This window comes from Solea solea, chromosome 3 (genome assembly GCF_958295425.1).
Source record: "Solea solea chromosome 3, fSolSol10.1, whole genome shotgun sequence".
NCBI lineage: Eukaryota > Metazoa > Chordata > Actinopteri > Pleuronectiformes > Soleidae > Solea > Solea solea.
In genome coordinates this window covers 36,374,283-36,388,317 of record NC_081136.1, presented here as the reverse complement: position 1 = coordinate 36,388,317, position 14,035 = coordinate 36,374,283, and the positions used below count along the sequence as shown (strand labels likewise).

General features: G+C 41.4%; 2 protein-coding genes across 3 annotated transcripts; one reads left to right on the top strand and one right to left on the bottom strand.

Moving 5' to 3' along the window:
* Positions 1-720: 720 nt before the first annotated feature.
* tmem19 (transmembrane protein 19) lies at positions 721-9,529 on the bottom strand. Of its 2 annotated transcripts, none has more exons than XM_058626301.1 (8): positions 9,434-9,529; positions 5,733-5,886; positions 5,271-5,384; positions 3,499-3,636; positions 3,329-3,405; positions 3,078-3,255; positions 1,372-1,581; positions 721-1,192 (listed from the first exon to the last, which is right to left on the bottom strand). In XM_058626301.1, exons 2-8 carry the CDS (start codon positions 5,860-5,862, stop codon positions 1,026-1,028), a joined length of 1,014 nt encoding a protein of 337 aa, XP_058482284.1. In that variant the 5' UTR covers positions 5,863-5,886; positions 9,434-9,529; the 3' UTR covers positions 721-1,025. The 2 variants fall into 2 exon arrangements, with proteins under 2 accessions (XP_058482284.1, XP_058482283.1); XM_058626300.1 differs by lacking the exon at positions 9,434-9,529 and adding an exon at positions 8,507-8,725.
* Positions 9,530-10,185: 656 nt separating this feature from the next.
* On the top strand, positions 10,186-13,956 carry kics2 (KICSTOR subunit 2). The gene is made up of 3 exons (XM_058626299.1): positions 10,186-10,667; positions 11,043-11,334; positions 12,904-13,956. The coding sequence occupies exons 1-3, from the start codon at positions 10,436-10,438 to the stop codon at positions 13,721-13,723; spliced, it is 1,344 nt and encodes a 447-aa protein (XP_058482282.1). The 5' UTR covers positions 10,186-10,435; the 3' UTR covers positions 13,724-13,956.
* Positions 13,957-14,035: the final 79 nt, after the last annotated feature.

Below are 14,035 nucleotides of genomic sequence, written 5' to 3'. Positions count from 1 at the left end.
GAAGAAAAAGAAACTGGGTGTAGAGGTGGAGAAGGCCCAGGGCAGAACCCTGAGGGACCCCAGAAGTTAGAGGGCAAGATTGTGACACAGGTGTTGCTCGGTGTGCTGTGAAGGTCCCTGTGGCCTGTTTAAGAGTCAGAGAAGCAACCAGATGATAGAGATTAGAAGCAATTTGACTGAAGAATGAGTGTTTGGTGACATGAGGAGGTGGAGGGAGAACAGAGGAGGTCAGAGAAGAAGGATAGAATTTCAGTCAGTGTGACTGCAATGAAGATAAAGAAAGGAAAGCAGCTCGTCCTTCATGTTGTGGCTCTGTCAGACAATCACGGGGCTGGAGGTGTTGAGGGAAGTAAAAGGAAGTTAGTAGGTGGGCCCAGCCCAGCGTCTCCTCTGCGCGACTCCTGCATGACTCCTCTGTCTTTGTCCTGTCTTCGTCCGCCGCTTCGGCTGCCGCCTCTCGACCTGCCCTGCTTCTTATGCTTGCTCGCTGCCACCTGTGTTGGCCACGCCCCCCCCGCTGGTCAATCAGGCCTAACCCTACCCTGGTGATGATCAACCCAAACAAGGTCAAACAGCAACGACACTTCCTGTCAGATACCCACAAATGCACTTTGGTTTCTTTACCTTCTTTTTTATTTCCTACAACAACAACACGTACACTTCAATGCTAAGATAATCACATTTCACAAACAACAACAACAACAACAACAAGATCACAATCTCTCGGTGAGGAAACAAATACACTTCCTCTATCATTTCGGCTGTTTTGTGGTTCTTTTTACAAACTGAGGGGAATTGTCCTTTAAACGCTTGTGTGTGTGTAAACCACTCTCTCTCTCTAAGTCCATGTCGCTCTCTCACTTTGGTTTAGTGCCTTTCCTCTCTCAGACACTCTGAAATAAAAACGGTGATACCTCAGCGTGCTCCTGTTGTCTGTTTCCTGTCCTTCCCCCGGGACAGCTGGGAGACACACTGACTCCTCCCACATTACGAGCAGCCATCCACACGAAGTCTTCGCCACCTCGTTACTCTGACTGAGGCCACAGTCCCCACGCCAGCCCGGGCAGGAGGAGGGCCACGAAGACGGAGGAGAACAGGTTGACGGCGTTGTTGTCCAGGATGGCTTTCCCACAGATCCGCCGCGTGGTCGCAGACTCGTGACTCACCACTTTCCCGATGCTCACGTCAAAGCCTGAGGACAGAGAGCACACGATCACTCTAAAAAACTATTCATCCATTACACACATTACACACAACTATGAGATTTTTAGAGACCAAACGACTAATCTAGACAATAATCCACAGATGAATCCATTATGCAAACAATCATTAAGTCTGTCATCACAGAATCACCAGGAAACACACACTGACCTGAATACTGCATGTGAGCGCCCAGAAAAGAGTCCAGCATTGAGCCCAGCAGGCCGGCCACGCCCCCATACACCATGATTGGCCACTGAGGGTTGGCCATGTGCAGGTCACTCACCATCACCAGCTGTGTCACAAAGAAAGCCACACCCACCGTGAGCCCTCCCAGGAGACTGGCGATCAAACCGACAGGCGTGACCCCGCCATTAGTTCCTGGGACACACACACACACACACACACACACACAGAGCCTCTGTGTGAATGAACGTACAGAAGCTTTATCTGAGCTACAGTTCATCCATAGACTCAACACTTCATTTGACTTTAGAGCTGATTCTGCACCTCGAGGTGACACGACCTTTGACCTTCTCTCTGTGACAAACCGTTGACTGAGCGTAAACACGGTTAACCTAGGCCTAAAAGTCATATGTGGATATTTTGGAGCTAAATGACGATACTCGATATATATCTGCTGATTTTCTCTTTGATGTCATTGAAGTTTCTAAAGACTTCAAAGCCTTTCAAACACAAACAGTCGGTTACAAGTTTCATTCACATGTCAAAGGTCAGAGGTCACTGAAATAAAACTACTAAACTTATCTCCTTCCTGCATGACAATAATATACAGTTACTATTTGAACAGAAATAATAAAAACTTTAATTAATTAATCATAAAGATTAATTAATATCGTGATATGGGCCCCGCCCTACGACGACCTTTTCAAGATCCTTTTTACTGTCAAGTGTGACATTTGTACAGAAACTGGAACTCCATGAGAAAAATAACAATATACTTTAAAATATAAAACACTACATAAAAATCATACATTCTACAGATAAAGAGCAACTTCATGACCTTTTTGGGGCTACAAATAAAAATTACTTTCTTAACTACACTTAATACAATATTATGGTCCATTATTTAAAGGTCTCACGTCTTAAAGACACAGTGCAGATTTTATATAAACTGCACTCACTCTGACATTGAGTTCACTTTATAATGTGAGACAACAAACAACAACAACAACAACAACAACCATGATTACTAAATCCTCAGAAAACGTCTCCTTCGTCAATAATGGCTGTAAAAATATCAGAAATTAACATTTTCACATTTAAATGAGCAACTTCTGCCTGAAATATAAATATATTATGGGGATTTGAACCCTTTAAAGTCCAGTTTGTTTACACAACTCCACTGTTTTTCATCCAAAGACACTTAAGTTGAGTCATTGTTAAGTGTTTTTGGGTTCACATCACTTCTGATTTTTCTTTTGAAATCATTTTCATGATCGTCGTTCTAAAAACACAGAGATTTAAATAAAAGGACGAGAAGAAAACACGTTTGTGTTGGTGTGAATTTAATAATCACATTTCCCTTTAGTTCAGAGTTCGACTTAAGTGTGATTTTAAGTCTTTCATATGTCTTCTGACCAATTTCTTGTTTTTTAAAGAACTTTGACATTACATTGTTTTAAAAACATTTCTTTGATATATTTTGTTTGCACTTCAAACAAATTGCAGAAAGAATAAATGACTTTAATTTCTTTTCTTTTCTTTTAAATACATGAGTAAGAAGTAAGACAATCTAAATCAGGCTAAATTCAGATTTCTTTGCATTTTTGGTTCTTCTGGTTTTGAAAGCATTGGATTGTGTAAAACTGAACGTACGTAAAAACAAACTCAGGACTAAACCCAAACGCTCTCACCTGCCGGGACTTCCTTCCAGGTGGTGATGAGTCTGGGCTGTGATTGGCTGAGCACAGGCCCCACCTCCGACGCCCAGGTGTCGCCGGCGCTGCAGGCGAGAGCGCCCACTAGTGACAGACACATCCACGAGGCCGAGTACTGTTTCCCGAAGTCCACGGGGATCTCGCCGGGACCGACCTGCGACACAGAGGCCGTCGTTAGTGAAAGAACCGGGAAACCAGATCCACTTACAGAGAGTTCGGGTTCAGACCTCGATCATGTAGAGCAGAGCCAGTTCTGTAGGAACTCCACCGTTACAGAAGACCTGGACCCAGTTCCTCTGACCCCCTGAGACACACACACACACACACACGTCAACATCACTTTCACTGTATTTAAACCTTTCTAAATAAACGCGCTCCCTGCGACTCGTTCTCGTACCTTCTTTGTACTCGGCGTCCATCTTCCTCTTCTTGGCTCCGCCCCAACGCGTGAGTTTGGAGGATGTGACGAAAAACGCCATCAGAGACGAGAAGAAGCTGAGGTTCGCCATCGTCAGCACGAAACCCACCAACAGAGCTGACAACACAAGACCAAGACATCGTTATTGTCCAATCTGCTGATGTGACCATAACAAAGACAGGATTATTATGGGGGATTTTAATCTCACTTGGGAAGAGAAGTCTAAGAGGAGAAAACTAAAGGTTATTACAGACAAATACCATCTACAACTACTGATTAAGGACACAACCACAATCACTACATGTTCACGTACAATACTTGATCTTTTCTTCCTGAAAATAAACCTGAAAGAACTACAACTTGATCACCTGATCACTGGCTTGTCAGACCACAATCTAACTCTGGTGGCAACAAAATGAACCAGTAACAGCTTTAAGATGATGCTTCACACTAATGTTAACTGTTCACCTAAAAGTCAACAGGAAACCTTTGATAATGACAGAAAGAACTTGGACTGGGGAGACATTTTCTCCTCTGAACATCTGGACAATAGTTGCTATTTACAGCAAACATCAACATTGTCTGTCAGAGATAAACACATCGTTACAAACAAGAGAAAAAACAAGGACAAGGTTTAGTGACATTCTATGGAAACTGACGAAGAGCAGAGACGCTGCCTTACAAAAGAGACACATTTGTCTTCTACATGAGGGACATTTCATGTTGATCTGTGTTGTGTAGACACTGCAGATGGAAACTCTGGTGTAATGCATCCAATGGTGACATTTAGCTTATTAATGCACATGCTCCCTTTCAAATTAAATCAAATAAATCATGTGACCTGCATGAGGTCACATGACACGTTTCCAATCAATAGATTTATTGAGATAAATATTAAAAATAATGATTAACAAACACATTTCTAAAGCTTCACTTCTTTCATTCTTTGTGTTAAAGCACATTTTGACCATACTGAAAGGTTTTGACTGCAGATGTAATCTGATTACATACAGCTATGTAATCTGAATACATCCTCTACAATCAACTGATTATGTATGCTAAAATAAATGGATTACATACACTCACATAATCCGAAAAATTAATCTGATTATGCTAACAAACATAATCACAATCTGAAGAATCGTGACGGCTCCAGTGCGAACAGACATAATCAGATTCAATTGGTTCAGTGGTTTTAATCAGATTATGTGAGTGTATGTAATCTACTTATTGTAGCACACATAACCAGGTCATTTAGGATACACAGATTACTGCGGCAGTTCAGATCAGACTACGTCTGTGGGTGCAATCAGATTATCTTTCTTTATATCATCAGATTAATTCACTGGTGTCACATTTTTGTGTAATCCTATTATTTCAGTACACATAATCAGATTATTTCAGTGGCCACAGTCACATAATTCCTGAGGATATTTCAGATGACATCACCATATGTAATCAGATGACATCCCTGTATGTAATCTGATTACATATGCAGTTGAAATCACAGTGTGACTATAAATATGGTCTAATTCTGCTTTAACACATATAATTAGGCTTCACATTAAACATTAATGGATTTCTAATCACTATATAGAATATTTACTTTATTTCACATTTATCGCACGCACACACACACACACACACGCACACACACGCACGCACACACACACACACACACACACACGCACACACACACACACACACACACACGCACACACACACACACGCACACACACGCACACACACACCTGCCAGTGCTCCTGTACAGTCCAGGCTGCGTCTCTTCAACGCTCTCGCCGTCAACACCAGGGGAATCAGGATGGAGAACAACCATCGCCATGGCGACACAGGCTGCAGTGAACCTGTGGAAACACAACAGGACTTTAGCGTTGACAGACAGACAGACAGACAGGCAGACAGACAGACGACATAAACCGAGGACAAAAAGCTGCTTCTTATTAAACAGAGACAATAAAACCATTTTAAGACGCTTTCATATAAACACACAGAGGAATTTACAAACAGGAAACAGTTTCTCCACATCATGCAAAAATGACACACTGGATGATTTTGGTCGAGTTTTTGGGTAAAGTGCGACGACAGGGATTAAAGTAACGCGGCGTGAAGGGGAAAGAATTCAGGACAGAGCACATGATTCTGTTTGGACACACAAACAAAAACAACAGCAGCAACGTGTTCCTCCGGCTCACCGTAGTAGCTGCTGATGACGAGAGACACGACCCAGAAGAAGAGCGACAGCGCCAGCGTGACGCACAACACGATCATGTCCGTCATCATCTTCACGTACGACTTCATCAGCAGCTGACGATCACAGTCCATGACGACGCACGAGGGAAAGTGAAGCTGAAGCACAAACAACAGGAGGTCACAGTCAACAATAAGCTTCATCACGTGATTTTACTGAAACACAGAACACCCCCCTAGTTTTCACTATTTTGGATTAGCCCAACCCACACAGGGTGAACCATTTTTGGACGACATACTATACTATGACTTTTTTGACCATTTTTGGACGACATACTATACTATGACTTTTTTGACTGATTTTGGACGACATACTATACTATGACTTTTTTGACCATTTTTGGACGACATACTATACTATGACTTTTTTGGTCCATTTTTGGACGACATACTATACTATGACTTTTTTGGTCCATTTTTGGACGACATACTATACTATGACTTTTTTGACCGATTTTGGACGACATACTATACTATGACTTTTTTGGTCCATTTTTGGACGACATACTATACTATGACTTTTTTGGTCCATTTTTGGACGACATACTATACTATGACTTTTTTGACCGATTTTGGACGACATACTATACTATGACTTTTTTGGTCCATTTTTGGACGACATACTATACTATGACTTTTTTGACCGATTTTGGACGACATACTATACTATGACTTTTTTGACCATTTTTGGACGACATACTATACTATGACTTTTTTGACTGATTTTGGACGACATACTATACTATGACTTTTTTGACCATTTTTGGACGACATACTATACTATGACTTTTTTGGTCCATTTTTGGACGACATACTATACTATGACTTTTTTGGTCCATTTTTGGACGACATACTATACTATGACTTTTTTGACCGATTTTGGACGACATACTATACTATGACTTTTTTGGTCCATTTTTGGACGACATACTATACTATGACTTTTTTGGTCCATTTTTGGACGACATACTATACTATGACTTTTTTGGTCCATTTTTGGACGACATACTATACTATGACTTTTTTGACCGATTTTGGACGACATACTATACTATGACTTTTTTGGTCCATTTTTGGACGACATACTATACTATGACTTTTTTGGTCCATTTTTGGACGACATACTATACTATGACTTTTTTGACCGATTTTGGACGACATACTATACTATGACTTTTTTGGTCCATTTTTGGACGACATACTATACTATGACTTTTTTGACCGATTTTGGACGACATACTATACTATGACTTTTTTGACCATTTTTGGACGACATACTATACTATGACTTTTTTGACTGATTTTGGACGACATACTATACTATGACTTTTTTGACCATTTTTGGACGACATACTATACTATGACTTTTTTGGTCCATTTTTGGACGACATACTATACTATGACTTTTTTGGTCCATTTTTGGACGACATACTATACTATGACTTTTTTGACCGATTTTGGACGACATACTATACTATGACTTTTTTGGTCCATTTTTGGACGACATACTATACTATGACTTTTTTGGTCCATTTTTGGACGACATACTATACTATGACTTTTTTGACCATTTTTGGACGACATACTATACTATGACTTTTTTGGTCCATTTTTGGACGACATACTATACTATGACTTTTTTGGTCCATTTTTGGACGACATACTATACTATGACTTTTTTGACCGATTTTGGACGACATACTATACTATGACTTTTTTGGTCCATTTTTGGACGACATACTATACTATGACTTTTTTGGTCCATTTTTGGACGACATACTATACTATGACTTTTTTGGTCCATTTTTGGACGACATACTATACTATGACTTTTTTGACCGATTTTGGACGACATACTATACTATGACTTTTTTGGTCCATTTTTGGACGACATACTATACTATGACTTTTTTGGTCCATTTTTGGACGACATACTATACTATGACTTTTTTGACCGATTTTGGACGACATACTATACTATGACTTTTTTGGTCCATTTTTGGACGACATACTATACTATGACTTTTTTGACCGATTTTGGACGACATACTATACTATGACTTTTTTGACCATTTTTGGACGACATACTATACTATGACTTTTTTGACTGATTTTGGACGACATACTATACTATGACTTTTTTGACCATTTTTGGACGACATACTATACTATGACTTTTTTGGTCCATTTTTGGACGACATACTATACTATGACTTTTTTGGTCCATTTTTGGACGACATACTATACTATGACTTTTTTGACCGATTTTGGACGACATACTATACTATGACTTTTTTGGTCCATTTTTGGACGACATACTATACTATGACTTTTTTGGTCCATTTTTGGACGACATACTATACTATGACTTTTTTGACCGATTTTGGACGACATACTATACTATGACTTTTTTGGTCCATTTTTGGACGACATACTAAAGTATGACTACATGCATCCAACACGCAGAGCCCACTTGATCACCACTGGCGCTGCTGGATAGACGTGCTGGAGCGGAATGTGCTGCTGTATCGCAGCGCTTATGTCGGAGATTTTAGAGGCAGTGTGATATAATCCGATACGCGTTTTTGGGCTGATAATGGACCGATAACTAAACAAAATAAACGAGTTTATATACAAAAACAGATGTGAAAAGTTTTTTTTAAAATTTCAATTTCAATGTACAATCTCAACTAGTTAATGACGAAATAAACGAACTCACCTCTTTTCACCGCAGCCATCGTCACGATCCACTCCCATTTATTTATTAAATGCGCTTCCACGGCGAAACTAAGCGACTTTATCCCGCACTGTTGTTCGAGTCTTTGAGAAAAAACGACACTAAACCGAGTTATTTACTTTTCCAGAGCACAACAAACACGTTTACGACGTTATCTCGCTGCTAAAAGCTAACAATACAAATGACGCGTTTCACCGACGGACCGACTTCCGCAAAGAAAACGCCTACGATTCTTAAAGAGACATGTTCGGATTTGATTTGATTTAAATGTCTTGTTTTATTCATTTTTAAACGTTAAAAACCACAGAATCCATACTTTTATTGTGGTTTATGTCAATGTTAGATTTATTTAACCACACAATTCACAATATTGATCATCGTTTTGTCTGCGAATTTCAAAACATTGTAAATAAAATAAATAAAGTGATTATATTATAATTTTGCAGAATTTGTTCATAAATTATTTGTTTTGATGGTCACTGGTTAAAAACCCCAACGTTTAAAATTACAGTTAACAACTGAAAAAAAACAGAATCTAATCTTATTTTGTTATGGAATGTAATATAATATTATGTAGCCTAATCTAATCTACTTTTATGTGATAATATATATAATATAGTGTGATGTTATCGGATTGAGTCTAATCTAATGAGTTTAGCAGTTTATGCATATACTGTATATAGCTATTCTTCTCAGGACTCTGCATTGATTTTCAACTAAACACAGCCTTATCACTAACCTTAAACATAACCAGTTAATGACTAACCCAAAGCTTAATATAACCACAATTTAAATCTTAGTCCTAAACTTTAACCAATTCCTCAGAAATAAGGTTCTGCCTCATTAGGACCAGGTTAAAAAATGTCCTAAAACACACACACACACACACAGAATGATGGCGCCACCTACCAAGCAGAGGAGGGAAACAGATTTTGGTTCTGGTCTGGAGGATGACAGTGGATCTGGTTTGTGTTCATCTGAGGCGGTTGAGACTCTTTAAAGGAAGCAAAGCTCCACCCAGAAGAGAAAGAGAGACAGACAGACAGACAGACAGACAGACAGATAGTTTTGATAACATTTATGTAGCAAAGACTCATGGGAAGTATAGTCATTAAGTTTGACCTACATTTTCACACTGTGCTGTACTGTTTATGATTATTAGTTTGAGACGGGGCCTTAAAATCAAATGACCTGGGGGTCAACACACTTCTAGTCTGGTCAGGAGGGGGCACTATCAGTATAAAACAAAGTCCAACAATCTGGGAAAATAAAGGCTTTTCGAAATAAGAGTGCATGACGTAAAAATGATCGAAACAGACGGAAATAAAATAGAATCAATAATTAAATCAATAATAACTCTTGACAATTTCAATAAAACACTAGATAAGACTATATGTATATAATTAGTGTTGAACCTGATACATAATAATACTAAGGTATCATCATTATTATTATATATAATATAATAAATATGTTCATAACAATAAAATGTACCATTATTATCGATAGCATATAAATAATCTACCACTACAACATTAAAACATAATAGCTTTATAGCTTCATGATTCTCTAAAAAAACACATTTACTTCTTAAAATCCCTCAATAATAATAAAAACCACTTACTTGTCAAATGCATTTATTTTGTCCCTCTCGGCTCGCCGTATTGTGTACATCCTGCGGAGTCAAAATGGCGTCAGGCGGTTAGCCACTTAGCTTGATATAGGCGAGTTTTTAAAAGATATTGTCTTTTTATTCACATGATTACATTAGTTGATGTGACTTGGTGGAGTTTATTAATAGTCTCCGTCAGTTTGGGTTGAAATAGTGATGTTTTATTACCGGGGCGTGTTTCTTTGCCGGCGCTAACGCTGACAGTTAGCTCGTTAGCTCCGCCGGAGCCCCGGTGAGTCATGACGGAGGCGGAGGAGCTGCGGCCGGTTCCCCGGGAGAGAGCCATCCTGGAGAGTTTCTTCACTCAGGTCGGTCTGTTCTCGTTCGACCGCGCGAAAGATTATGTGGAGAAGGAGAAGGACAACAGCAAAAGTGCCGGGGCGATGTGGGCCGCTCTGCTGGCCGCTCTGGCTCACCTGTCCGCTGCAGAGAAGGCGTATCACCACATGACCTTCCTGGGACAGAAGATGGGTAACGATTTTAATACGTTTATACGATTTCAGGTGATATAATGTCATGTTCTCACCAGACACTTTACTCGGCAATATGTTAGGACTGCAACTAACGGTTATTTTCATCAACGAGTAATCAGTGTCTTGTTTTTGTCCACAAACCAAAAATAGCTTTTAATGATTTCATTGTTTTATGGAGCAAAGAGACCAGAAGCTGAAAAATCACAGAAACTAGAAAATATTCACATTTAAAATAAGATTAAAAACATTGATTTCTTCGCTGCTGCTGTTTGACTGATTTCTGTTCCTAATAAAGTGACGTGAAGTACAGCGTTGTGTCCAGCAGATGTCAGTGTCGCACCTGAACACGCTGTGTGTGTGTGTGTGTGTGCAGGAGGTCAGTCCTTCTTCAGCCGTAAAGACTCCATCCGCACCATCTACACCTCCCTCTACAACGAGCTGCGGAAGGTGGCGACCGCGGGACGCCACAGCCAGCCAGGCTCCGCCTCCTCGTACCTGGAGGACCTGCTGTCGCACCTGTCGGAGCAGCTGTGCCACTTCACACAGGCGCGCATGGAGATGGCCGACCTGTACGAGAAGATGCACTCGCTGGGGAACCAGAAGAACGTCAACTCGGACGAGCTGATCGCCGCCCTGGAGGCCGTGCTGCAGAAGTACAGCTCCAAGTCAGTTTATTGATTTACTTATTTATTTATTAATTAATTAGCAGGGTCGGGAATCAGGAAGTAACAGTGCGTTCCATTTACAGTTGGAACTCGGAAATTCTGAGGTCATGATTTTGGATTTTAAACTCGGATCCCACAACGTGGGATTCTGACGACTTCACCGATATATCGTATCAGTTTCACAGTAAATAAGTCGCAAACATAGAACTGTTTAATTCCTGACCGTAGACGCGTTGCTACGATGTTTTCCGACTTCTTAACTGGAGTGCGGTGAACTTCTATATACTGAGTTTCCACAGTATATCACGATACTGTGATACTGCGATAATTGATATATTACGATACATTGCGATGTTTTTAATGTAACTGAAAAATACAAAATTACAATAAAAAAATGTGAAGAGTTTCCTTGTTTTCACCGCAGTCCGACATCAGTGGCGTGGAGTTAATACTCGGAATTTCTTCTGATTTCCAACTCGGAGCAAACTCGCCAATCCCGACGCATTTTTCCGAAATGTCCGCCAGCACTAAAACTAAAAAATCGGACTTAAATGTGAAGAAGAAACTTGAGTTTAAAGAGTTTTAGAGTTGATAATTTGATAAATAGTTGAAGCCGTTTCTGGAGTCTCCAGAGACGTCAGTGTCTCTGTGGACAGTTTCACTGCAGCTTTAGAAGCAGCTTTAGGTGATAAAGTCTCTTAAATGTGGATCATAAAAAGGAAAAAATAGTGAGATAAAACAAAAGTAAAGGAGCGAGTGACACTTTGAGGTTAGAGGAAGAACATTTTCTGCTTCATGCAGCAAATCCACGACTCCAAGTTTCCCCCAGAGACGCGTCAGCCAAACTGAGGCGAGTCCTGCTGCTCCAGCACCAACGAGAACACGAGTGTGTTTGACTGAACTGCAGCAGAACACACGTCACTGATGTAACTGTCCACGACGCTGAGGCTCTCTGTGTGTGTGTGTGTGTGTGTGTGTGTGTGTTTGTGTGTGTGTCTGTGTGTGTCTGTGTGTGTGTGTGTGTGTCTTTATAAAGTAGGTCATTCACCGGCTCTGCTTTTGTCTGCCTGGAAAAAACAGATTCTAGCCACTTAACAAAAGACTCACCTGATAAAATCCAAGTCCCTTTAAGTCTGCGATATCTTTAAGAACATGTTCATGTCTTAATGTCTTTAGTAAACCACTCACTCTCCCACACCAAAACCCCAGAGAGAAAACCAGGGATTTTAACATCACACACACACACAGGAGTTGTTGATCCACTGCTGCCTCCATCACTAAGTTCTAATGTCTTATTTTGTCACTTTTGTCGCTTTTAAAGTCCTACATTTGGGATTAACTTTAGTGACACAAAGTGACCACACGAGGCAGCAGAGGACCAGCAGCTCCTGTGTCCCCGCCAGCTAAAATCACTGGTTTTCTCTATGGGCTTTGGTGTGGGAGAGTGAGCGGTTTTCAAACTTCAGTTTCCTCACAGTGAGATAAAGGCGTGAATAATCAAATAAGTACCTCGTTTAAAAACCTGAACTAGGTCTTTAACCACTCACCTGGTCTCTGTGGCTTCTTCAGGTTCCATCATCCGATCCTGGGTCGTGTGGAGGAAAGTTTCCAGACCGAAGTGGACGTGGTCACTCAGTTGCTGCGCTGCCAGGCTCAGGTGTCCGAGTGGCACTTCCTGTCGGCGCTGCTCAGCCTCCACGGCGCCAACACCAAGCTGGCGGCGTGGGGTCAACTCTTCCAGCGGCAGAAAGAGATGCGCAAGAATCTGTTCGGAGGTCAGTCCCAGAAGGCCGTGCAGCCGCCGCACCTGTACGTGTGGCTGCAGCGTTTCCAGGCGGCGCTGCTCGCCAAGTTCAGCTTCTACTTCCACGAGGCGCTGAGTCGACAGACGGCGCCGGCCGACATGAAGGCCCTGACGGCGCGCACCGCGCCGGACTACCACGGCAAGATCTGCTCCTTCATACGCAAACACGACGCCAACAACGTGTCGCTGGTGTTCGACAACCGCGGCTCGGAGAGTTTCCAGGGCCACGGCTACCACCACCCGCACCTGTACCGCGAGGCGCCGAAGGGCGTGGAGCAGTTCCCCGCCGTGGTGTCGCTGCCGTCCGGGGAGCGGCCGCTCACGCACTGGCCCAACGTCATCATGATGATGGGAGACCGCGGCGCCGAGCTCAACACCCTGGACAAGGTGGTGCACTTCTACGACGACAAGGTCCAGAGCACGTACTACCTGACGCGGCCGGAGCCGCACTTCACGCTGGTCGTCATCTTCGACGGCAAGAAGTCGGAGAAGGACCTGCACATCACCGGGTTCCTGCAGGAGATTTCAGGCTCGCTGCGGAACTCCAAACCCTTCAGCACGCTCAAGCCGGGGTCAAAGGGCTGAGACCAGAATCTGGAGATTGTGAATTATTTCTTTCCAGCTGATCGACTTTGCCAAATATGTGCCAGACCAAAGTGATTTTATTTCATCAGCATGTTAGAGCCTTTATTTTAAATTCATTTCAGTTTTTAATTCTTTTTTTTTTTTTTTGCACTAACTACTGTTTTAACATGTTAACGTCTTAATTTTAAAAAGTTTATTTGTGATTAAAATAAAGTTTTCTCATCTTTGCCTCATTTTCCAAAAACCTTACTTTCATTTCTTAACATCGATTTGTCGTCAGTCTGCGACGTCTTTAAGAACGCGTCCACGTCT

Bases quoted from the DNA above. Each gene is read 5' to 3' on its own strand.
- tmem19 (XM_058626301.1), bottom strand. From the start codon at position 5,862: ATGGACTGTGATCGTCAGCTGCTGATGAAGTCGTACGTGAAGATGATG. The intron at 3,637-5,270 runs GTGTGTGTGTGC...TTGTGTTGTCAG, and splicing joins CTGTACAGGAGCACTGGCAG to CTCTGTTGGTGGGTTTCGTG. The intron at 3,406-3,498 runs GTACGAGAACGA...TGTGTGTCTCAG, and splicing joins GGACGCCGAGTACAAAGAAG to GGGGTCAGAGGAACTGGGTC.
- kics2 (XM_058626299.1), top strand. From the start codon at position 10,436: ATGACGGAGGCGGAGGAGCTGCGGCCGGTTCCCCGGGAGAGAGCCATC. The intron at 10,668-11,042 runs GTAACGATTTTA...GTGTGTGTGCAG, and splicing joins CTTCCTGGGACAGAAGATGG to GAGGTCAGTCCTTCTTCAGC. The intron at 11,335-12,903 runs GTCAGTTTATTG...TGGCTTCTTCAG, and splicing joins CTGCAGAAGTACAGCTCCAA to GTTCCATCATCCGATCCTGG.